This window comes from Pollachius pollachius, assembly GCF_949987615.1.
Source record: "Pollachius pollachius genome assembly, chromosome: 14".
Classification (NCBI taxonomy): Eukaryota; Metazoa; Chordata; class Actinopteri; order Gadiformes; family Gadidae; genus Pollachius; species Pollachius pollachius.
The window spans coordinates 17029257-17052987 of record NC_136947.1 but is presented as its reverse complement, the minus strand read 5'-3'; the positions used below and the strand labels follow the sequence as shown (position 1 = coordinate 17052987).

The 23731-nt window shown below is 45.6% G+C and overlaps 2 protein-coding genes across 2 annotated transcripts; both read right to left on the bottom strand.

The window, feature by feature from the left end:
• Nucleotides 1-1044: 1044 nt before the first annotated feature.
• fndc7a (fibronectin type III domain containing 7a) lies at nucleotides 1045-9152 on the bottom strand (the record flags this gene model as incomplete). The annotated part of the gene is made up of 13 exons (XM_079750367.1): nucleotides 1045-1076; nucleotides 1174-1203; nucleotides 1397-1660; nucleotides 2402-2656; nucleotides 3105-3362; nucleotides 3744-4001; nucleotides 4446-4700; nucleotides 5083-5352; nucleotides 5704-5964; nucleotides 7384-7644; nucleotides 7805-8059; nucleotides 8547-8571; nucleotides 9096-9152. The coding sequence occupies 13 exons, from the start codon at nucleotides 9150-9152 to the stop codon at nucleotides 1045-1047; spliced, it is 2481 nt and encodes an 826-aa protein (XP_079606493.1).
• Nucleotides 9153-11378: 2226 nt separating this feature from the next.
• Nucleotides 11379-23409, bottom strand: aknad1 (AKNA domain containing 1; the record flags this gene model as incomplete). The annotated part of the gene is made up of 17 exons (XM_079750630.1): nucleotides 11379-11861; nucleotides 12324-12489; nucleotides 12613-12727; nucleotides 12855-12995; nucleotides 14791-14909; nucleotides 15026-15249; nucleotides 15583-15859; nucleotides 16105-16199; nucleotides 18366-18434; nucleotides 18904-19045; nucleotides 19278-19411; nucleotides 20368-20448; nucleotides 20583-20657; nucleotides 20834-21019; nucleotides 21050-22101; nucleotides 22515-22740; nucleotides 23341-23409. 17 exons carry the CDS (start codon nucleotides 23407-23409, stop codon nucleotides 11691-11693), a joined length of 3342 nt encoding a protein of 1113 aa, XP_079606756.1. The 3' UTR covers nucleotides 11379-11690.
• Between the last annotated feature and the right edge of the window lie 322 nt (nucleotides 23410-23731).

The following is a 23731-nucleotide window of genomic DNA, read 5'->3' as shown; positions in this document are numbered from 1 at the left end:
TTTAATATTCATGGTTCTTATTTTCGTTTAAACGATCTTTACACAATCAAAATGTTTATGTTTCAGATTGAATACCGACCGATGTGTAAAATTGTATTTATTGCATTTTGGCTCTGTCTCAGAAAAATAGCAGTTACAGGTAAACAAAAGGCATGTCTCAACAAACAAGGTGATATTTTCTATCTTCACTCTTCACTCTTCAGCTTGGCGTGTAGCAGACGTATCCTTGTGTCCAACCGGTGGGGGGGGGGGGTTCCACTGTTAGAGACAAGAGAGAAAGGAAAGAAGACATCAGCCCGGAAGAGTTGACCTGCATACCAAGTTATGGTTTCACCTCTTGACTGATCGAGCTTCTGTATTTTGTGAGACATGAGGTTCATGAGTTTAAATGAGTTTAAGCCTACTTTGTGTTTTAAAAAACACAAAGTAACCCCCTTTATTTTTTTTATAAATGCATACATAGATAAATTAACACAGGAATACATAAAGTAAGAAATAACTTAATCTTCTACTTGCAATTATCAAAAGCATCTCTGTCGTCTTTCAGGGCGGGCCATCAACAACACAACAACAACAGTATTGTCGTTCTTAACACAACAGGGTAAGTCATTTAGGCCTACCACACGTATGTTTCTACACAGCAGCATTTAACATGTGTCACATTGTTTTATTACACCTCCTATGAAAGCAAGACATGAACCCCAGAGGTCCCTGAGGGGACAGAGAGAGAGAGGTGTCCTTGTCTAAACAACTTTCCTCCCATTCTTCTCACACTTTCAACCTTTGTTAAGAGAATCCTATAGATACATATAGAGTCAATTTAAGGAAACACGATACCCTTAATACTGAAGAGGTTCACAATGGACCGGTCGTTTTAAAGCAGTTTTAAAGCAGTTTTAAAGCAGTTCTCTTTACAAATTGCACGTTGGGAGAAGCTTGATGTATGTGTCTCAACATGTTATATAACACTTGTTTAGTCTGTCCCTTTAGTAGATGCGGCAAAAAAACTAAAAAGTGAAGATGACCAAATAAAACTCACCACACTTAACCCGTACTAACCCTTCCACGGTAGATCGCTGAAGAAAGAAAGAAAGAAAATCCTGAATTAGTGATTTTATGGATTTCTTTAAATAAAAAATGAACAGTTTGGCTCCTTAATGTCCGGACACTTACCCATTCCAACACTGTTGCCTGAGCAAGAGACTGTAGGCATGATAAAAAAAACAACAACACCATTGGTTAATGATCATCCATTCATTCATTCGTCTTCTGTTTTTACACAGGATAGGGTGTAGATAAGCCCGACCCCCAGATGAATAAAGTACTATCCGTACCTATCTCCTCAAGCCCACCCCAAACCATGCTTCAATGCTTTACTTTTACGTCCCTGTCTTACCGGCGTACATCCTCCGTGGGCAGAAGCTGACCACGCTGCCGTCGCTGTTGACCGGCGCCACCACCACTGTGTACACGTCGCCGCACATCACGTTCTGCACGTCACAGTAGCTTCTGGACGGGGCCGGCGTGCACGTGTGGTTGGAGCCCGCGCCGGACACGGCCACCGTGTAGTTCTGGTTGGGCGGCCCAGAGGACCGCCAGGACACCCTCATGGAGTGGTTGGACATCCGATAGAGCTTGACGTGTGTGGGGCAGCAGGCGCCTGGGAGACAGGGGGTGTGGAAGGGGATGGGGTGAATTAATGAAAATGGGGTGTTGCTTTTTATTTTCATCATTATCATTGGCATAATACTGGATTGGTTACAATACAATACAAACTTTATATCTATAGCGCCTTTTGTGCAAAGTTGCAAGACACGGTGCTTAACAGAACAGTAAAAAATACAGCAGTACAATTTGAAGGTTTACAACTACAACTCACATGTCTATAATCCAAGGAGAAATTGTGATTTACTTGTTATTTCTTTACTAACTCCATGGTTCTCTTTCCACCTTAGCAAAGTTCCCCATGACACTCAGGCGACATGGGGACATGGGATCAGTGACATGGCACATTGGGGTCATTCAACGCTTTTGGTTTCCCGAAATGGCTGTGGATGTTACGTACGTAACAAGAGCTCCAATACCCAGAGGACTCCTTCAGCCACTCCTGTTCCCCCACAGACCATGGTCCCACATCGCTTTGGATTTTGAGTCAGGAAAGAGCCCTTAGGTACCTGGCGTCTCACCAGCCCTCCTCCTGGAGTCAGGATCTGGCAAGGGCTGAGTATGTCCACAATTCCCACCCCGTTGCATCTACTGGTCTGTCCCCTTTTCAATGCTGCCTCGGCTACCAACCCGTCTGCATGTTGGCTCAGATTTCACACTCATCTGACAGTATTGTGTCTTACCAGCTGTGTGTTCCAATAAATACCCTGGTATACACGGTGGGTTCGGTGCTTACTGGCTGAGAATCCGCTGTAGCTACAGTTGGACACGTGCCCCGTGCTGCTGATGGCCTCCATGTTCACACTGTAGTTGGTGCCGCAGGTGATGCATCCCATCAGGCAGTGTGTGTTCATGGTGTGGCACTGGGCGTGGCCCCGCGGCGAGGTCAGGGCCGTCACGTAGGAGCGTGCGCCGAGGCTGGGGCTCCACGTCACGTTGGACATGGCCTGGGTCACCTGCATCACGCTCAGGGTGGAGGGACAGCAGGGTCCTGGAGGGGTGGGGCGGGATGTCATAATACTGAAACTGGAGGCTACCGTGGAAGCTAGCTGGTAACCCGCATCACTGGTTTACCCTGACAATAGCTGTCTATTTAGATTGCATTTTAGAAAGCAGATAACCTTTGCATTTGTTTTCCTTTCTCTGCCCGTCACACATATGTTAACCTTTGATTGCTCCTCGGTTTTGTTGAATACTTGATTCTGATTGGTCAATTAATGCATTTACCGACTGTTCATTTTGAATAACAGACCACTGCTTTGAAAGCAGCTGTTGCTATGGACACTATTTCCAATCGTAGAATTGGAAATAGAATAAACAAGAATAAACAAAAAAGAAGAGTTTTATATTTTGCCCAAGTTTCCCAATAATGACCGGCTCGCTGTCCGTTATCCCTGACATATTTCCCTCTTTCACACCCAGCCATGCCTCTTGTTCACCTGTTTCCAGAGGAACGCTGAAACTAGGCAGACTCCGCCCGACGGGGTTGCTGGCCACCGCCACCACCTCGAAGACGGTCCCACAGGGCAGCTGCGTGAGCTCACAGGACGCGGACTGCGCGCGGCAGCGGTGCGTGTCCGTGCGTCCCACCGCGGAGACAGTGTAGTTGGTGCTGGGCCTGTTGGGGGTCGTGTAGTGGACCGTGATGCTGGACTCGCTGGCCTGGGTCAGGTTGTGGATCTGCGGGGTGCACGGAGCTGCAGGAGAGCACAGGGGTGAACTGGGACTCTTAAGGACAGGTGGTGGGGTCATGCATCGTGCTGCTGTATGTACGGGCTGGGAAGATCTGAAGTGGCTCCTTGATTGATATTATGTCTAAATAGGCAGTTTTATTTTTTCGATTTTAATGCTTTATTATAGAGAGAGATAGAGAGGAAGGTATGGGAGACGGAGGGGGAGGACATGCAGCAAAGGACAGCGGGCAGGATTCGAACCCGGGTTCAGCGCTGAGCCTATATGGTACGCCCTCTACCCGGTGAGCCACCGGGTAGAGGGCCAAATAGACAGTTTTGACTGTGTATATCTGAGCTACTGTGTGTGTGTGTGTGTGTGTCCTCTCTCCCCACTCACAGCATTACCTGTCTCGTGCTCCTGCGGCTGGCAGCTGATGTTGCAGCCCCGTAGCTCGCTGCAGGGCGTGACCACCACTGAGTACCAGGTGTTGCAGCTCAGGTCCGACAGTGCACACACCGGCGACGTGTCGTTGCAGTGGATCACGCCTTTCGTCTGCACCGCCCGCGTCTCGTAGAGGTCTGCCCCTCGCACCGGCTCCCACTCTATCTCGAGCGTCTCCGTGGAAACCAGCTGCACGGTAACGTCCTCTGGACAGCAGGGAACTGGGAAGGCCGAAAAGAGTAAGTGTCACTCACACAGACTTAGGGCTAGCGGCGTTAATGCCTAGGTATAAGCCTATGCACGCATTGGGCGTGCTCCATATTTACGTGCATGTGCTTCATTTACTTTTGAGCGGAATGATAACAGGTTGTGAAATCCATTTCCCCCTCTACTATGTTATGTTCAGGATGTCCTTACCCACTGGTATTTACATTTATACAACTGTATTCTCGTATAGTTGTGGGTCTGTCTGTCTGTCTGTCTGTCTGTCTGTCTGTCTGTCTGTCTGTCTGTCTGTCTGTCTGTCTGTCGGTTGATCAGTGGGTCAGGGGCTGGGTGGCTGAGTGTGTGTATTCGTGTCTTTGGTCTTTTGTGTGTGTGCGTGCGTTTGCTTGCATGCGTGTGTGGGTGTGAGCGTGCGTGTGGGTGCATTTGGCCGACCGTACTGGTGGTGTAGTTGGCCACGGCCCCCAGGGGGCTGGAGCCTGACGGGTTGTGAGCGAACACGGTGGAGAAGTAGGTGAAGCCGCAGGTGCAGGTGAAGTCGCAGGGCGCGCCCGTGGTGTTGCACTGCGTCTCGCTGCCATCGTCGCGCTTCACGAACACCATGTAGAAGTCGGCCATGGGCGACGGGCTGAAGGCCACCCTGCAGCTCCCGGCCCAGGGCTCCTCCACCCAGATACGGTCCGGAGGACACGGGTCTGGGGACGGCGGTGATACACGAATAACACAACCATGAGGTACAAACGATAGCATATCGTGTTAAAGTACCAAAAATATCCAATCAATTAGAATGCATTAAAGTGAACGCAGTCATCGGTAGTAGGTACTGCTGACATTGAGCCATTATGAGATATTATTTTTTTTCCTTTATTTTCATTTGATCCAAAAGCAACAGTACATGTGTAGCAGGGCAATCAAAGCACACAAATAAAATGGGTCCTAGAATAAAGTCCTGCACAGCCAAGAAAAATATACTCATAGAGCACAGAGGAACAATAGGAATGTGCTATCGGTTAATACAGAAGTACGTAGAAGTACATCTAGAAGTGTTAATGTTGTGTGTTAAATGTAATTGCTCACATGTCACAAAGTCCTCCTCAGCTGAAGGAACACTGGGGCCTGCCGTGTTGGCAGCGGTGACCACAATGGAGAGGTTCTGACCACACACCAGCGGGGATATGATGCAGTAGTTTTGCCTCAAGCTTTGATCAGGAGTGCAGTTCTGCCCAGTGCTGGATTCAACAAAGTAGGTGTCAGCACCGTAAGCGTGCCCAACGTACACCCTGACGGCCGGCAACCGAATTTGCCCAATGGCCAGCAGAACCTCCACCGGCTTTGGGGTCGGGGGACCTGGAAAGGGTCACATTTTTTTTAATATTCCATCAGAATGCATCATGAGATTTTTTGATGTGATACTCCATATTGAGAGGCCTCAAGACTGTTGTAGTACTGTCAAATCCTAAATGAACATAATTATACAGTATGCATGCTAAACGCTTCGCCAGTTTCAAACTCAACAAGGTCTCCAAATAACGACAAATCGTTTCACGACTGAATCACCAAAACACCATAACCATACCGACAGAATAACAAAAATTCCAATGCTACTACGCTTCCAAAATGGAGGCGGTCATCGTGATGTGTAGGGCACAAGCCCTATACATAAGCCCTTCCCCTACCCGGTTCTCTCGCTCTGCTTACGTGTGATCTGGCAGTTGCGGTCGTGGTCTCCGGCCCGCCCTTCCTGATCCGAGGCGGTGGCCTTGATGCAGTAAACGGTGCCGGGGTTCAGGCCGTCGAAGGTGAAGGATGTCTGGTTGGTGTTGTAGGTAATGAGATTGCTGGTGCTCGGTGTCTCGATGATGTAGAGGGAGTAGAACGCGGCGTGCTCCACCGGGGGCCAGCTTGCATAGATGGTGCTGTTGGTCTCGGAGATAGTGGCCAGCTGTGGAGCCACCACCACTGTAGGGCAGGGAGAAGACGCGGACACCCGTCAGTACAGGGGCCACATTTAGTCAGAGTGCGTATGGTGGATGCTTTACTCGTTTTTCATCTTTGGTTCATTGTTACTGTGAAACATCTAAAGGGTATAATTTAGGAACTGCTAACGACATGCTGGGCTTCCTAGCCCTGGCACTGTGGATGCCTGGCTTTACCAGTTGCTCTACCAGTTACCTTGCTATACCAGTGGAGCCAGACAGGGAAAGGGGGGGGGGGGGGGGGGGGGGGGGGGGGGGGGGGGGATGGGATGATCAGACCATTGTTGTAGAGAATAAACTATCTGATCATTAAGAAGATCTTGGACGAAGGGGGGTGAAGACCATGGATGAATTGGATTTTTTAATCAATCTGGGTGATCATTCACCATTCATCATCTTTCTACTCAAATAATGAGTTAAAAAGATTGAACAATAAATAAAGTGCTCCCTCCCCCCTCCCACACACTCCGCCAGTAGTTTTCATAGGAGCACCAGAGGTGTGGTAAGGTGGAATCAATTTCCCCCTGCGATCCTGTTACGTCCAGCATTGCTTGGGGAGAGGAGACAACCCAGTTCTCAAGGTCTCCCTTTTCATATTCTTGGGCATGCAAAAGGATGTATATGGTTTCCCCTCACTGTGTTTGTCTGCCTGAAGTAAACACCGAGACAATAAGGCGGTGACACGATACCCTCATTCTGCTGCCGGATTGAGATGCCGATGTATTGTCCTACAGAAATTACCGAGGCTGCGTTTCAGGAGTCTCGTGCATTATCACCTGTCTGTCGACAGATTTTTTATTATTTTTTATCTTTTCTGGACCTGTGAAGGCAAAGCTTGTAATATTGGTCTGTTGATACACCTTGCATTCAACAGGTGCTGATTAGATTTAAAGGTTCTATGTGTAAGAATCAGCAATACCTCCTCATTACTGGCCCCTTTGGCTGATAAGTGAACTGCAGCCTGCTCAAGCTAGTGCATTCAGAGCACTTGAGTGCTAGCTCCCTAAGCGGACGCAATAACAATCATAATCTCATGCTAGTTATAACCATTAATAACTGTTACAAGTGAAAAAGTTACAAAGGTTTTGCTATGATCGACAGTTGGAAGTCACTTCCTCTTTTCCCGGCAAAACCAGCCCAGTTTAAATATAATAGAAATCAGCTCACAGGCGGTTCTACACAACGGAGAGAGATGGCGATGGTCTAATTTTTAAGTTACATAACAACCTGTTCATATATTATCATTTTAAAGCAATTTATGCATTCATGCAATTCCGACACGTAGTCCCTTTAATGTAATTCTATGTGTATACTGGCTGGGCTCATAATTTGATGTCGGTCCATTGGTTTATCAGGAATGCGTTGCATGTCGACGAGTGGGACCAATCATGACAGTCTGTACCTGTCCTGAGCTCATAGTTGTATGAAGGCTGGCTCCGCCCACCGGCGTTGACGGACATGACACTGAGTGTGTAGTCGGTGAAGGGATCGAGCCCCTGGATCGTGCCCGGGGACCCGGCAACCGCCGTCTCCTCAAAGAAGTCGTCCACGTCGGACATGGCCCTCAGGATGTATCCGGTGGCCCCCAGCACCTCGTTGAACTCCACGGTGATGCTGCTGCTCTGCTTTGAGTAGGCCAGATCGATCTCGGGCACCTCAGGAGCTGCAGAGGTCAGAGGTCAGACACACTGATTTGTACCCAGCAATGATGAAAGTAAAAGACATTTGGATCGTCATTAGACAGCCAATCCAACAAGGAGCATCATATCTACAAGCTGGGTTGAACCAGGGAGGGTAAAGTGTGTCGGGTCAGGTCAGCTGACCTGTGAGCGCCTCCTCCGTCCCGATGGTGCTGAGGACGTTGAGATCATCGTCCATCGCATCGACCTGCATGGTGTATACCGTGTTGGCGGACAGGGTGTTGAGGCCTCCGACCACCATGTTGCCGTTGAACGTGGAAAAGGCGGTAGAATGTCCCGGATCGAGCTGGGGCGTGGCCTGGACCCTGTAGTGGCTGGCGCCGGGGTACGCTGGCCACTGCATGGTCACACTGTAAGACGTGACCGTGTACACGGACACTGTAGAGCAGACAGGAGGAAGACTTAGTGGGATAGGATCTGTAATATTTAACAATTATTCGCCGAAGGCTCCTTGAATAGTGGGGAATAGCCTATTCCCCACTATTAACGGAGCCTGAGGTGAATAATTGTTTTAGTATATGCTACATGTGAACACTCCAAAAATAAACAAGATAACACTTTTTGCGGGGATTTATTTGCTTTTATTAGCAAACGAAGCGGGAAATTTTTGCGATGAAAACAATTTCCCGAGTTCGCGATTTCAATCATGGGATATTGCCCAATATCCCGAGATAGCGAACCAATCAAATTGCGCCATCTTAGGAGGTTCACGTGTAGCATATGCTAATGATGCATATAAATAGATACATGTGCATATTCATAGGTCATGGGGTCATGTCCCTACTACAATAGCCTTGACAAACAATGACCCTCTAGTGTTGCAGTAAAGTGTTGTGAAGCAAAGAGTAAAGAGCAGTTAATTTACCATGATGATGATCTGCAGTGCATATCTGAAAATAAAATGTACAAAAATATTAATTTCCAAAACATTACATAAAAGTGGAAATCAATTCTAAGAGAAAAATAAGGAACATACCAACAACACAGGAACATAGTTTCAACAGTAAAGAGCCATTTGAGTGCCGGTATCTGACATTATGAGACCCCTGAGGCAAATTACCCCTTGTATCATATTGTCAGCGTGTGAAGGGCAGCCGACTGCACATTACCATCACTCAGCACAGATTTCAGAGCTGCACAGGGCAGGTATTTATTCCAGGTCCGAATGAATTTGTCTATTGAGCTAAGGTTCTGCATGCCACACACACTTGTTGACAGCAGTTGTGATACTCAAAAGAGCCTGTGTTCTCCAATTTCCGCACACAATGCACAATGAACAATACAATATTACACAAAAATAAAAGAAACACCCTTGGATTTACCGAAGATTTTTGACAATTTTACAATTCCCCCAATATTGTACTTTTAAAGATGCATGACTCTATCCACCAAATAATGACTTTAATCTTCTTACCTGTGACAAACCCAGCAGCAGGAACAGTGCAAGCATCCTTAAACCTGTACCTGCCATGTCTTATATTAAGTATTTCTTAACCAGAGAGAGTGTGCCTCCGGGCTGTTGATCTTCTTGTCTTTGAACTTTGGCAAGAGGAGCTCATCCTTAAATTTAACTTAATATATTTTTTTCTTCCTTCGTACGGCTGTTTCTTTATTGTTTCAGCAAATCAGCACTAACCAGAGAACCCGAATGTTAGAATCCTCCTCCTCTGGGATTTTGGGTCAGCCTATCAGGGGAGAGGAGGTATGTCTCTCTACGGTGCTTGTACGTATCTCTAGTTTTTCATATTTTCACATATTTCAACTAAAACATAAATATATGCAGATATCCATTATAACTTCATTGTACTTTTTTTTATCTGCATCCACCCTCACCTGATACCTCTGATAAATGACATTCATTTGATCAACTTTAGTTTAATTAAATATGATTTATTTGTATTTAATTTTGTGGCTTAATCTGCAGTTTAATTTTCCTAATAGCTTGTAAGTGGATGTAACACTTTCACATTGCTTGAAGAGAAATATGTCAGGGATCCATACATACCTGTATGTTTCCATCATAACCACTTGCAACAACATATAGATATAAATATGATATACGGCTGCAATTTCATCATTTTTCACAATGGAAAATAATAAAATAATCGTTCTACAGTCCAATAATTTGGAAAGGATATAGATCCAGATTCAATGTGGAATCTGCATCATAAGCAAATAATAGCAAGTGTTTATTAAACATAAAAACACAAATCAAAATAGTATCGATTTTACCACCACTGTTTAAAAATAACAAACCACAGATGCTACTGCATGCTAGAGTTACAGCATGCTAAGTTAGTCAGTAGAACAGTCCAGAGTTACCTGCCTGTGTACGCTTTGCCATTTACAGTGTGAATAATAGTGACGTGGTCCCTTGGGACTGTTTTCCTCATCCCTCTATTATGAAGATGGGCTGGGTCGGCCCTTGAACACCAGAGACCTTTTCAAAATATGAACCCAAAAGAAATTTGATCGACTTGACCTAAAAATCTGCCATGCAATCTCTGCTCCCCATTATCCAATGCTTACACTGTACCAATTTATTTTTATTACATTCTTAGCCAATATTCTCTTGTCTAGTAAGGTGCATTTTTGTGTTAACTCTGTAATTAAAACAATTGATAATTTGCTAGTTAGTAATCATTTAGGTAGATTGTGTAATTATTTATTTTTAAAGCCGGTTAATCTTTACTACCAAATTATCTTAAGGGGGCACTTAATTTGATAATATGTGCCTCTCTGACCTGACAGCAAGGAGAGAGAAGAAGACATAGAAAGCGAGATAGAGAGAGTGTTTGTGCAAGTGTGCCCCTGATGAAGGAGAGGATATGGTGTCTTGACTCATACGAGTGCCCCATCCTATCTGGCCTGGAGGTTTGGGCACAATGGAAGGCTCCATAAAGGACCGCAGAGAACGGGTCAGCCTTGCTGGTGGCATCGTTGTGAGTGTGAATGATACCCCGGCAGAACAACAACAGGGTCAACTGAGGAACAAAACAATGGAGAGTGAGGAGTCTCGTATCACAGCACCTGCTCATTTAGTGTCTAGGACCCACAGGCTATCGGGGTTGGACATGTGAGGCATCGAATGAGCAATTTAGCTTTAAGCAGGAACCAAAGCCGATACTTAGCGGGGAGTCTGAATGGGAATTTTTCAGAAATGTAATATTGCCACGCTGACCTAATTTTTTGGATTCATTCAATGTTTGCGCCTTTGGTCTATCTATATAAATATGTATACGTATCTACATATTTAGATCCAGTTGCATGCTGGGAAACTGGGGGGTCATGTGACCAGTACATGGCACAGGGCACCCAGGCGGGGTGGTAGACAATATTGTATTGGAGATTGCTTCATCTACTAAGTGACCTCGTGACCCGCATCTAAAGTTAAAAAAAGAAGATACCAGCATCCTGGTGCACTTTCATTATGACTGTATGAAGGTTTTATTAAGGAACAACATTAAAATGCATTCCCTTTCTATTTCAAGATTTCTGATTTGTAATGTGATTGCGATTGTGATGTTTTTTCTATTCATTACATACAACATTAGAACTGCAAAGAATACAAAATTTAATTAATAAGAACAGGTAAAATAATCACATATAATAAGCACATAAAAATATATTTAAATAAATTACTATATGATAAAACCAATAGGTAAATATTACACATTTTACTTATATTCTAGGGATTTATACTAAAGGGGACCTGTCACGCTCTGAAGAAGAGAATAATGCTTCATGTTGGGGTTGGGAAAAAAGCATGGTCTGCTCCACTCTGTTTCGACCATTGACGTCATTATTCCAAATTGGACCAATGGAGAAAGCAAATCCAATGAGTTAGAAGGGCCCAATTGTTTAGTGAAAAACATGCAGAAACCGAGTTGATATTGATGTTTTCACAACACTCGTATAAAGCAGTACTCTTTTATGTGAACAAAGCGACCCTGAAGGTTACCCTTAAGCTGTTTTTCAACTTGGTAAAGTGGTTCAGTAGCCCGCCGTTTCACAGGGCGTTCCCTCTTCTGCCCCCTAATGGCCGCGCATGCTGCGGCCTCCTCTGGAGCTGAGCCGTAGCCAGGTCTGCCGAGAGGCTCTTGGCCATGCGGTCAGTGGTCCTCTTCATGCTGCGCGCCGCCTCAATAGCCCGGTCCAGAGTCCGGTTCATCTCTTCCTCCTAGCCCAATACAACAGACACGGTTACTGAGTCGAAATTCATTTAATCCTTCCCGATATAGTGCACTATTAAAGATGTCACCATTTTCACTGCTTCCCATGTATAGTGCGCACAACTTAGTGGCCAAAATGTACTGTTAAAACATCTGACCGCAAAGCATCCTTTGAGCAATATGCTCTTACCACTAGCCTACTTGCTTCTTAATTATGTAATTCTTTGCTTCCTGCGCTTTGGACAAAGGATCTGTTAAATTAAAGTGTAGTAAAAAGTAAGTGAAAAGTCAAATTCACCAAAGTTAGTGCATTGCTACTCGAAATCACGTTTCAAACCAGTTACTATTTCCACTAAAAAAAAAACAACATCTTTCTTTATTTCCAAATAATGTAGGTTACATCTGTGGACCTCTGAAACCCATACTGCTGGTCTATAGAGAATGACGTGCTGAGAGACTGCTGCTCTCACCTTGCTCCCTCTGGGTCTGGCCGCTCTGCTGCCTGTCCTCAGATACTCCAACGCTGGCGATGGCGTGCGCTGGAAGAATACGTTGCTGGGCAACAGCGCGGAATCCGATTGAACGGAGCGCTTCCGCTGGTTGGATGACGCCTGCATCGCCTCTCCCACTTTATAACTATATGTGTTGTGGTTGTTTTCATGTGATGAGGAGTGATGCAAAACAGAAGTGGAAGATTAATTCATTTTTTATCTATATTTCTAAATGATTATGAGCGCACTGATACAGGTGAGCAGTCACCTTGCCGGGAGGCTGCAGGAGGAGGTGTAGTTGACCTGGAGGAGCGGCTTCAGGAGAGGTGGAGGAGACAGGGGATACAACTTCTCTTTGGAGTGCACTCTCCTCACCTCCTTCCCTGATAAGGAACACATCAATAGGAATGTGAACTATGCTACACAGCTAGATCTTCGGTCGGGTAAAGAGCTGCATCCCATTCGGATGTTGAAAGGGAATTTGGGAACAAAAGCAACTGCAACACTGACCTCTGTAGGCATGTCTTTTGCCTTGTGGTGCCCTGGGCAGCTCAGAACACAGGTAGAGACTACTGCTGCTCCCGCTGATGCCCCCTACTGGTGCATTGTTGAACTGCAGCATCACCTTGGAGTCATCTGCCTGACCACTATCTGGAAGTGGGGAAATGATCATGTATTACCAAGTATTTGTTTGCGCCCCTGTGCGTACGTGTTTGAAAGAGACAGAACGCGAGAGAGGGGGAGAAAGATAGGTGCGCTTTCCTGGGAAAGAGAGATATGTGTTTTATTGTGAGAAAGAGAGAGAGTAAGAGAGATGGACTGAAAACACTGAAGATGCTAACAAACTGCCATATCTGTTGGGAGAAACACAACAATGTGCGATAGCAGCAGGAGGAATCGTGACATGTTGTGATGAGAGAAGGACCTAAAACTCCCCATAAACAGACTCATGCCACTTTAACACTCGCACACCATTGTAAGTAGGTAACAGCACTCTGTTCACAATGATTCCATTATTGCACATATCTCCCCTCTGTAAATACAGTGTATCTTTAATTTATCTGTTTATAGGAGATACTGGACTATCTATACCCTATTTATACCCAGTATTCCACATTTTACTTTATTACTTTATATATTAAGTAGTGCTGTCAGTTTAACGCGTTATTAACGGCGTTAACGCAAACCCATTTTAACGGCGTTAATTTTTTTATCGCGCGATTAACGCTCTTTTGCCTTGGCATACGTTGTAGTTTTTTCACCTGCTGTCTAGCAACAACTAGTCATGTTAGAAAAACTACAACACCATACCGGATCTACACTGGAAACAAAACAACAAGCACGCCGCACAAACTTGTTGGGGCAAGCAAGGATACGGAGCGGGGAAAAACTCCTTAAAAGTGTGTGTGTGTGTGTGTGTCACTCTGTTCGAGCCTGCAAGAGAGTTCAATGTTGTCATTAACTGTTACGTCTTTCTGACCAATCGCAGTTCAAGGCCCACCTGGGCTGTACCACTTCGGGAGGGGCCGCTGAGTTACTCCCCTCTAGACAAAAACGACTTGGTTGCGACGTTGACACTTTGTGAGTGTTGCGTCTGTTGAGTGAGTGGGAGGTTGCGGGCGCACAGCTCAGGCTGCCGGACGGCGCTGCAAGGAACTATATAAACGCAATATTGTTATCCCGCAGTAATCAGCCCGACAGCCCCGAAACGTTAACGGCCCACCAGGAATTCTCCCGACTCTCCCGATTACCACTCGTCACCGCGTGTGTGTGCGTGTGTGTGTGTGTGCGTGTGTGTGTGTGTGCGTGTGTGTGTGGGCGTGGGTGTTATTCGATAGCCTGGTAATGTGTATAGGCCTACGTACGGTAGGAATACTGGAATTCATACTGGATTAAAAAATAAATGTAGTAATAGTATTTCCCATCTTGCTGAGCAAGGGTTTTGTTCGAAAGTTCAGTGATTGAAACAAATAAAGGCCTGGGCTATTGACGTTTTACGGTAGGCCTACCACTGTCATGCACCTACCCGATGTCAAGTGGACCGGGTTGAATTCACTGCGGGTCTTTCTTCTTATATCCATCTTACCAAATATATTTTATTACTGTCCTTCTCTACACTCTCTGATCCCACTAAAAGGCTAGCAGCACGAAATCAAGGGAAATATAGAATAGAAAACAATGTGCGATTAATATCGATTAATCGCGAGTTAACTATGACATTAATGCGATTAATCGCGATTAAATATTTTAATCGCTTGACAGCACTAATATTAAGTATTTAATCTTCAACTTTTTGTTGTGTATATATTTGGTATTTTACGTTTTATATTTTGACCTCCTAATTTCTCACCTGCTTTGGCAATGTTAACGTTTGTTTCCCATGCCAAACATTTTTTGAATTTAATTTTTTGAGAGAGAGAGAGAGAGAGAGAGAGGTGTGCTTCACCTTTACTCTTGCTCTGCTCCATGTCCGTTGAGATCCAGTCTTCTAACTTCCACCGACTGGAGCCAGGCTGGCTCCCATCCTCCCATACCTCGGACCGGCTGCCCAAGGACTTCAACCCACTACAAAGCCCACAGGACCATTATTACCAAGACACTTTACACTATTCAGCCAGACACACAAACCCCTCTACTCATGTATGAACATCAGGTACACTATGTGCAGTATGTCTCTCTACCGGTGTTGGGTTATCCGGGCTTGTCGGGTTTTGGACTGGCGGTCCAGGTTGAACTTAGAGGTGAGATAGTCCATCTTCTGAGCTAGATGGGGCAGCTGGACCAAACCATCCTCTAGGTCCTTCTTTAGCTGGGACATCTCCCTCTGCAGGGCCACCAGGGCCTCGCTTGAACACACACACACACACAAACACACACAGACACATACACACACGGACACGCACACACACTCACACACACGCGCACACATACACACACATGCACACAGCTGTTTTAAGCCACTCATTGGAACGTTTTGTATTTTCGTAATGTATTTACTAATAGCTGCGGAAGCAAGCGTCCCTTTTCTTTATTCTTCGCCATCCACAGACCTGTTGCAAGAGCAAGAGTGCAGTTGGTCCAATCCCAGGGGAGCCTGCATGGCTGTGCTGAGGGTGGCCTCTGATAGGTGGCGCTTAACCTGGTTGGTACGGAACTGGTGGAGATGAACTGCGGGGGGGCGGGGTCAGTGTAATTGATCAGCCAATCGACATGCTTGTTTGTGTATTTCCCTGTCCACTTGTCGAATGTGTGCCGCCTCACCCTGGCGCCTGATTGGCCTCTCCTTGGCGGTGCTCTCCACCCACCGCTCCACCGCTGTAGCCGCCCCACAGCCGGGCTTGTCGGTGTGTTTGTGGGCTTCTGATTGGCCGGCGATGGGCAGGCTGCTCCTCCCCCTGGGTTGCTCTGCGGGGGCTGGTGGGTGGACGGCGGTCTGCAGGTCGGAACTGGAGTCCTCGCTGTCCGAGGCACTCAGGCCATCGCCGTGAGGATGCACCACAACGGCGTTGCTGAGGCTATGAGCGATATGTTTTTAACCACAGGAATATATCTTGTTATTGTCCCCTGGGTCATGTCTGCAATAAGTTTCAATTCAGGGTTATAGTGTAGAAAAACAATGTTTTGTTTTGTGGATAAATTCCTTCTGATTGTGTTTGTACAATCCAGCATAGGGAAATTGGATCTACCAAATTGTCTTTGGTAATTACTCAGTTCTTCTTGCCCTCCGGGCAAGAATGTAAAGTGCATTTAGTAGCCTCACCTCTCTGTGAGTAGTTCGGACTGGAATATTCCTACGCCTGGTTGAAGCAGGTCAGAGCTCCCAAATCCACTGTCAGTTTCTGGGCTGACGATCCTCTGCACCGCATGAAAGCACATCAGCATCATTACATGACAGTACAATATGGAACTATACAATACACTACAGTAACAACATATTTGTTACATATTTATAAGATAAAAAGATTGAATAACAATAGTTATCCACAGATACACTGTGAATAATTAATTAGTAGAATACCTTCTCAAGTTGGGCCATGTGACCCAAAAAGAGCCCAAAATAATACCAGACTTTTTTTTCACAACTAACTTTTTAAAGTGACAAACTCTGAAGATCTCCGTCTAATTCTCTTTGGCGGCACCCATGGCAAAAAAACGGCTCTACACGCGAGTGGGTTGAAGAGCGAGTCTGTTGCAGCAGCTCCACAATACCCTCTATGGCAGAGCAACAACAGCTGGGAGATAGAAGACACATCACTTACTGTGCACCACTTTGGATTTGTGATTTGAATGCAGGGCTGGAATGCCGCCACCGACACCCAGTTTGTAACCTTCATAATGCTGCAAATGACCAGTGGGCCATTGTCTCAATCACCATTATGTTGCCTCATCCAGCGATAGTGACTTAAACAACATTTTATACAAATGAACAACTTTGGAGATCTTCAAGATTGCCACTTTAATTATGATACGAGACAAAAGCTGTGGACTGGAGATGGGGAGTACCGTACGCAGCAATGCAGCCACTGACCTGTGATAGGCATAGGCTTTGGGTCTCTGAAGCATTCGAGGAAGAGAAACACTCCGCAGCCGGGCTATCACTAGAAGCTAGGCTATCGCTAGCATCCAGGCTATCAATAGCAACAAGGCTGTAGCTAGCATCTAGGCGTTCATTAGCAGCTTGACTCTCATTAGCAGCCAGGCCATTGCTATCAGCCAGCTCCCGCTCACTGTATGCGCTCAGGGTACTGTCCTGGGTGAAAAGACTGAAATAAAGACAAACAAACAGACAAACATTTGTATTATATGATATTCTCTTACTATACATTAAACTAGATTTTGCATTAATAAACAATTTTAGCAAAGTGAACGTTAACTCAAAACTTTCCCTCTGCTTTAGACATTGTAGCCACACAACTCAGAGGTGACAGCAAAACTGTATAGATTGGCACTGTATTTATGGGATGAGTAACGAGGAATACCTAACACACTAAGACAAAAAATGGCCGAGAATGCCCAAATTTATTCTCTAGGCCTATTGTAGATTGACCACAGCAACACTGTGGTCAGCATTGAATGCTTTCTCACTTGGATTGCGGTGCGATAGAAAGCAAGTGCAGATACATTATTTAATAGGGATCAAATAAAGTCAGATAGTCATCATTTTTAAGTTTATCTATTCAGACTCTCTCCAAACAACAACCAAAACAACCACAATAACAACAACAACAACAACAACAACAACAACAACACTGACCTTTCAGGCGTCCACTGTGTTTGTCTTGATGAGGAAGTGGTTTCAGTCACACAGGCCGAGACGTTGTCGGAAACCTTCCTTTCTGAGAAGCTGCAGCTCCTCTCCACTCTCTGCTCCTCATCATCGTCAACAGTAGCAGCAGCAGCAGCAGTAGCAGTGATGTCCGGTCCCTCAAGAGAGTCCTGTAACCGGCTGAAAACACAGAGACGCAAATACATGCGCACACACAGACACAGAGGGCAAATTAACCCACCGTTTGTTATTCCCACTGCCCTGGGGAACTCTACACCAACTGCACCTGAAACACTACCCACCCCATAGGAAGGCAGACTGGCCTATTAACTAGATACGGACAAACACGCGCAAACGTGTGGTTGTGCATGTGTGTGTGTGGGCATTTTGTGCACGCCCACACACACAGAAACACAGACACACAGCCATACACACACACACACACACACACACACACACACACACACACACACACACACACACACACACACACACACACACAATGATTCACTAAATAATCCAAATGAATCCTGTCAATGCCTAAGGGTGCGTAAGACATACAGTATTTAAGAGCGTGATTATAATGTAATTTACCATAATATTAATATAATATGTGACATTAATATAACAATCAATTATGCAGTTGGTTGAAATTGGTCGATCTTACTGGGGATGTGTATGTGAGCACTGTGGAGGAGGGCTGCTGTCTTCCGAGGAGAGAGTCGGTGAGCTCTCTCTGCTTTGATTCAGCTCACTGTCACCCTGGTCCTCACTGGCCTCTTCCTCCTCCTCTTCTTCTGCCGCCGCTCCCCACATCTCATTGGCTGAGAGAGGGAACCAGGCACCTGGCTGCTGCAACATGAGAGCGAGTCAGAGCCTTCACACGCACGCACTCACACGCACGCACACACTCACGCACGCACGAACGTACACACACACGTCACGTGTCTGCATGCATGTTTGTACACACTAACAAATGCAAACAAACACACTCACATCTGCCCACTCATCACCTTTGCACACACACACACACAAACACACACACACACACACACACACACTTGCATTTACGTACACACATATACAAACACACTCACAAACACATAGGCACACCTGCATAACCCACACAACAACAAATATTGTGTAGAAAACAATGTTTTAGTTGACCAGGGAAAAGTGTGCACACAGTAAAGAGCATCTTCTCTCAGTTCATGAATAGGTGAATGAGTACATTACCTCATGCTGGGATGAAGGGAGTGAGGTGTCGGAAAGGTTAGGATGATTGGGATTCACGCCCAGCGATGGCATAGGGGGCATGGACGTGGGTGTGGACGATGAGTGGGGAGGGGAGAGCTGTCTGCACACATTTATGTCTATGGTCTCTTTAATGTCCTCCAAGCGCATGCCTATCCTGAATATGTCTCCCTCTACAAGCCTGCACACAGCACAGAGCACAGGTATGTAGCGCGTGCAAGCAGCGACACATAGGCACATGTTGACAACACACATGTTACGATACACTGAAACACCCACACAGACACACACACACACACACAGAAACGACAGTGGTGGGGCCGTGTTAAAAAAACATACATACAACACAAGAGCTCTGCTATAACCTCTGACCCGTCAGGGTCAAAGATTAGAGCTCTGCTATAACCTCTGACCTGTCAGGGTCAAAGGTGCCGGTGTTTCTGCGGAGGCCGATGTAGTTCTGCATCTCCAGGGCTCGGTGCTCCTCCTTAGTGCTGATGTACTTCCTCTCCAGCTGATCCTGAGCTTCCACCATGCTCCTAAACACCTGAGACACATTACAGTTCACACAACATACAATTAGGCAACCAGTTTGTGGCATACCAGTACTACGCTGTATACTTATACCTTAGTTAAAGATATGATGAAAGATATGGCCAACACAGAACCCAAAACAATGGAATGACCATACTATGTGCACTAGATGCAGTGAAAAAGTACTTTTTTACAAAGAAACTTGAGTGTGTGAGTAAAGGCTGCTGTACCTTGGCACTTATTACGATTTAGAACAGAGCTTACCATTTGCTGATCTCCAAGGCTGATGAAGGCTGGGGAAATGTTAAGGCTCACTTTGAATTCCTCCACCTAAATCAAAGATTAATTTATGGGAATGTTAACTAATTAACCTTGCTAATAATGCATGGACGCATGATTGTTGATTCTTTTACTATGAAATATAATTTAAATGTTGACCTTTTTCATGAATTCACTGATAATGTCTCGTAGCTCATTGGTCATTCTTTCACCATCAGTAGGATCTTGTTCCCTAGGCTGGATGACTGACTCTTTATTCAGCTGCTCAATGGTGCTCCTGTGCACAAGCTCCTCACTAAATTGTACTAGACCAAAAGATACACAAAAAGAAACTACAGAAAACACTAAGACCGTGCAAATAAGTTGCTAATATTTAAAATCATTTTTGAACATAATACGTATTTTAACATATATTTTTTAAAGTGATAACTGGCATACAGATTACAGATACATCTGCACAGCATAATATACATCTCATACATTTCTTTTCATGCCAATAATTCAAAATTTTGCCCAAGGCAATTGCAGCAAGTGCTCTTAAAACATGTCTGTGTCTGTAGAACTGTAACCTGACCCCACTTGTAACCAAGGAAGGCGGGTTGCACTTCATTGCTTGATGTGTTGCTGTCATAACATCAAATGTCAGAAACCAAAGATAACTTTACCTGCTTGAGGAGCTAGAGGAGGTACGGAGGATTCAAAATGACTCCCTTGGAGTCCCTGATAATTCACACTGTCGAACCTGAGCAGATCTTCAGAAGGTGTCTGAGGCTGTCAACAAATTAAGTGTTCAATTGTGAACAAAATTACCAACACAATTTCTCTGGTCCCGTAACCTTTGGGAACATATTCAATTATGTTAAAATATAAATGGCAACAAAGAACTACAAAGAAGATGTACTTACTCTGTTTCCTAGCCTCATTTCATCGATCATATTCTCTGCTTCTGCGTATTTGGTTAGCAGTTTATCATATTCCGCCTGAGGGAATAATAAAAATGTAAAAATTCTACAAGCATTGAAGTTGAAAGTAAATTACAAGCAAATAAAAAATTCTAACATCGTCATAAATCCATAGTTAGACCATAATAATTCCATCAAGATGCTGTGAATTGCCAAATTCCCAAACTCAATCAACAGTCAAGAGTCTGTCCCACCTGTAGATGATGCACCATCCCTGGGGTGGTGGTGTGCTTCTCCTGGTCTGGGAACACAGAGGGCCTCTTTGGAGCCTGGACCGAGTCCTCCAGCACCCGGCTGACCAGCCCCAGTGCGCCTGGGGATGACTGGGCTCTGTGCATGGTGCTGGGGGGCTGGGCTGCGGGCCTGCTGGAGGTGTTGGGGGTGGTGCCTGTGGTGGTGGTGGTGGTGGTGGGGGTGCCGCCGGGGGCTTTGGGGATCTTCACCTTGGGCGCCACCTTTGAGAAGTCGGGCAGCGGGTAGTGGACCTGACCCTGGCCGTACTTCAGCTCGCTGCACGAGCGGGCACGGACCAGAGGAACGTTGTCGCTTCCAACAGCCGTCTCCCTCCTCATTAGTCGCAGATCCTCGCTCTGGTGCTCAGAAGAGTTACTGTTTGATGCGTTGCTACGTGTAGCAGAGGAGAGGTCCTCCACAACACTATTATCATGCTTCCAACTGTCTGCCGAAGAGGAATCACTCCCATCATCGGCAGTCTTGTCACAACTCCCTTCGGGTGCACCCTGATTCGTATAATTATCCACAGTGGGGCTCCCCCTGCTTAGGTTATGCTTCCTAGAAACCCCTGCTGGGTTGTTTTTCAGTGCCGTGCTGAGCAGGGTGTCGTCCAAGCTGTCCAGGAGGGACACCTCCGGCAGCGTTTCCGCTTCGATCAGCTTACCTGAGCGGCACAGCTCCTCCCTGGAGAAGTGTCTCAGCAAAAGCTGGGTGAGGTCTGGTTGTTGGGCGACAGGAAGAGGACTACTGCGTGTGGGAGCGGCCACGTTGGCTGGATTGACACTGCTATGGGCCTTGGCTGGATTACCGCTCAGCTCTTGGGATCTCAGGTCTGGTTCCTTAGTGGTCATCTCAATGAGAGAATGATTTTGTGCAGCATGGTTCTCCCTGCCGTCCACTGGCCCGTTCAATTCCGGGCTTGCATGTGGGGTTTCCCTTCCCTCGGAGCTCATAGTGCTCTCAGTGCTGGACGTGTGGTTAAAGTAAGGGCTTCCCAAGTCACCATCAAAGGGCAAATCTTCTTGGTCTTCATCGCTCGTATTCTGCCCCAGGTCTTCATCGTCCCGGGTGGATGGAGGTTCAGCTTGTATGTTTCTGGGTCTGGAAGGGGACCCCTGCTTTATACTGTTGTTGCGCCTGGACTTCAGGACATTCTCCGCATCCTTACTGCTGGAACCATTGCCTTCTGAAGAAGAGGAGTCCTCAAGGGCTGACAACTCTGCATTCCCTGTGTGATGATGGAACAATGTGATCACTTGATGCCTTGATCATCCATTCAGGGGGTTGAAATGTCTTACATGCTTAATTGAATTCAAAGGGGTAGACAATATGCAAACTGTGCAATAATGTTGTGTATAATGTACAGGCTAATCCTTGTTCACTTCAGTGTTGAAATAAATAACAAACAATGCAATAAATACACTGAGTCTGTTGTGCAACAACATTATCCCAGGGTTTGGTTCATGCCGGCTGGACTGAATAAACTGTTCCATATGAACAGAAAATCAAATCACACAGAACCCAAGCTGTGTTACCCACGTTCATTTACAAGTTTGTTGGTCTGTGTGTAGAATGATTTTGGTAGACTGAGGTTCACAGAGATACACACGCTGATGATCTGGGATGAGGATAATCCCTTACCACTGAGTTGGAGGCTGGCCTCTGAGCCGGCCGACTGAGTGAGACGCACGGGAAAGGAACTCTCCAGGTCACTGAAGTGGAGACTTTCATCCTCACTCAGGTCCACAAAGATGCTTTGCTCGAAGCTTTTCTCCCACAGGACCGCCGTTCGCGGAGGGTGGGACGAGTCCTGCCCCTCAATGTCCACATCAGAGTCTTCCATAATTCTCTCTTTGAAGCTTCTGCGCTGTGTCAAAGGGAGGGGAAATATGAAGGGTTTCCTGAGGTAGAGGCGATATATAAAGTTATTTATTAAACATGAATTTAAATGATGTCAATATATAAATGTAGTTTGTATTCATGAAGGTTGTTTGGGAAATTGATGGAATGGTCAATAACAGAGTAATACCTTGTTCACCTGGTTCATTTTTACAATTAAATTACATCTCTGGGTGTCAGTCTGTGAGTTTGGTTGATGTGAATGGGGTGGTTCTCTGTGTGTAGCAACAACTAAATGTGGTCTTACTCAACTGATGTCCAAATTGAATTCTAACGAAGACTTATTGCAATATGTATAGCAATATCTATTTTCTGCGGAAAACATTTAAAGGCATTGCAACAATTAGCAGAGTGATAACACATGGTGGTGTAATAGGCTTACCTTGTGTAATGAAACTACCGGTCAGTTTTCCGATATCAGACTCACACACTTTGCGTCGATGTTGGCTGTTTTGGATCCGTAGCCAAACACTTGCTGCTGACATAATTCTGCTATTACACGATGTCTATACGGGACGACACTTGTCCAGGGGCAGGCTGTTCCCTGTCTTATTAATAATGTAGTCACCCTGAAGCGCTGCTGGTCCTGGGCCGGCTGCGTACAGGAGTCCATGGGTTGCTTGGTAACATCTTTCATGACTCCTCCGATTACTGGCCGTCTACTTAAGAAGGTTTTTAGCAAAGTGCCAAAGGTATTTTACGTAAGACTATGTACTTTTGAATACAGACGCTTTATTGTAAAAAATAATAAATAAATGCGCGCTATTAGGTTCCAGTAATCCTGCTCAGATGTCTCCACTAAACACAACTCTCTAAACATCCCCGACTACAATTGTTGCTTAAATGTATTATTATATGATGCTTCGGCTAGATGAACAGTTCATTCGTTTCACTTTATATGCTACAGAGTAAACTTCTCGTTTCACTCAGTTTAACAGCTGATCTGTGACAACGCGTCA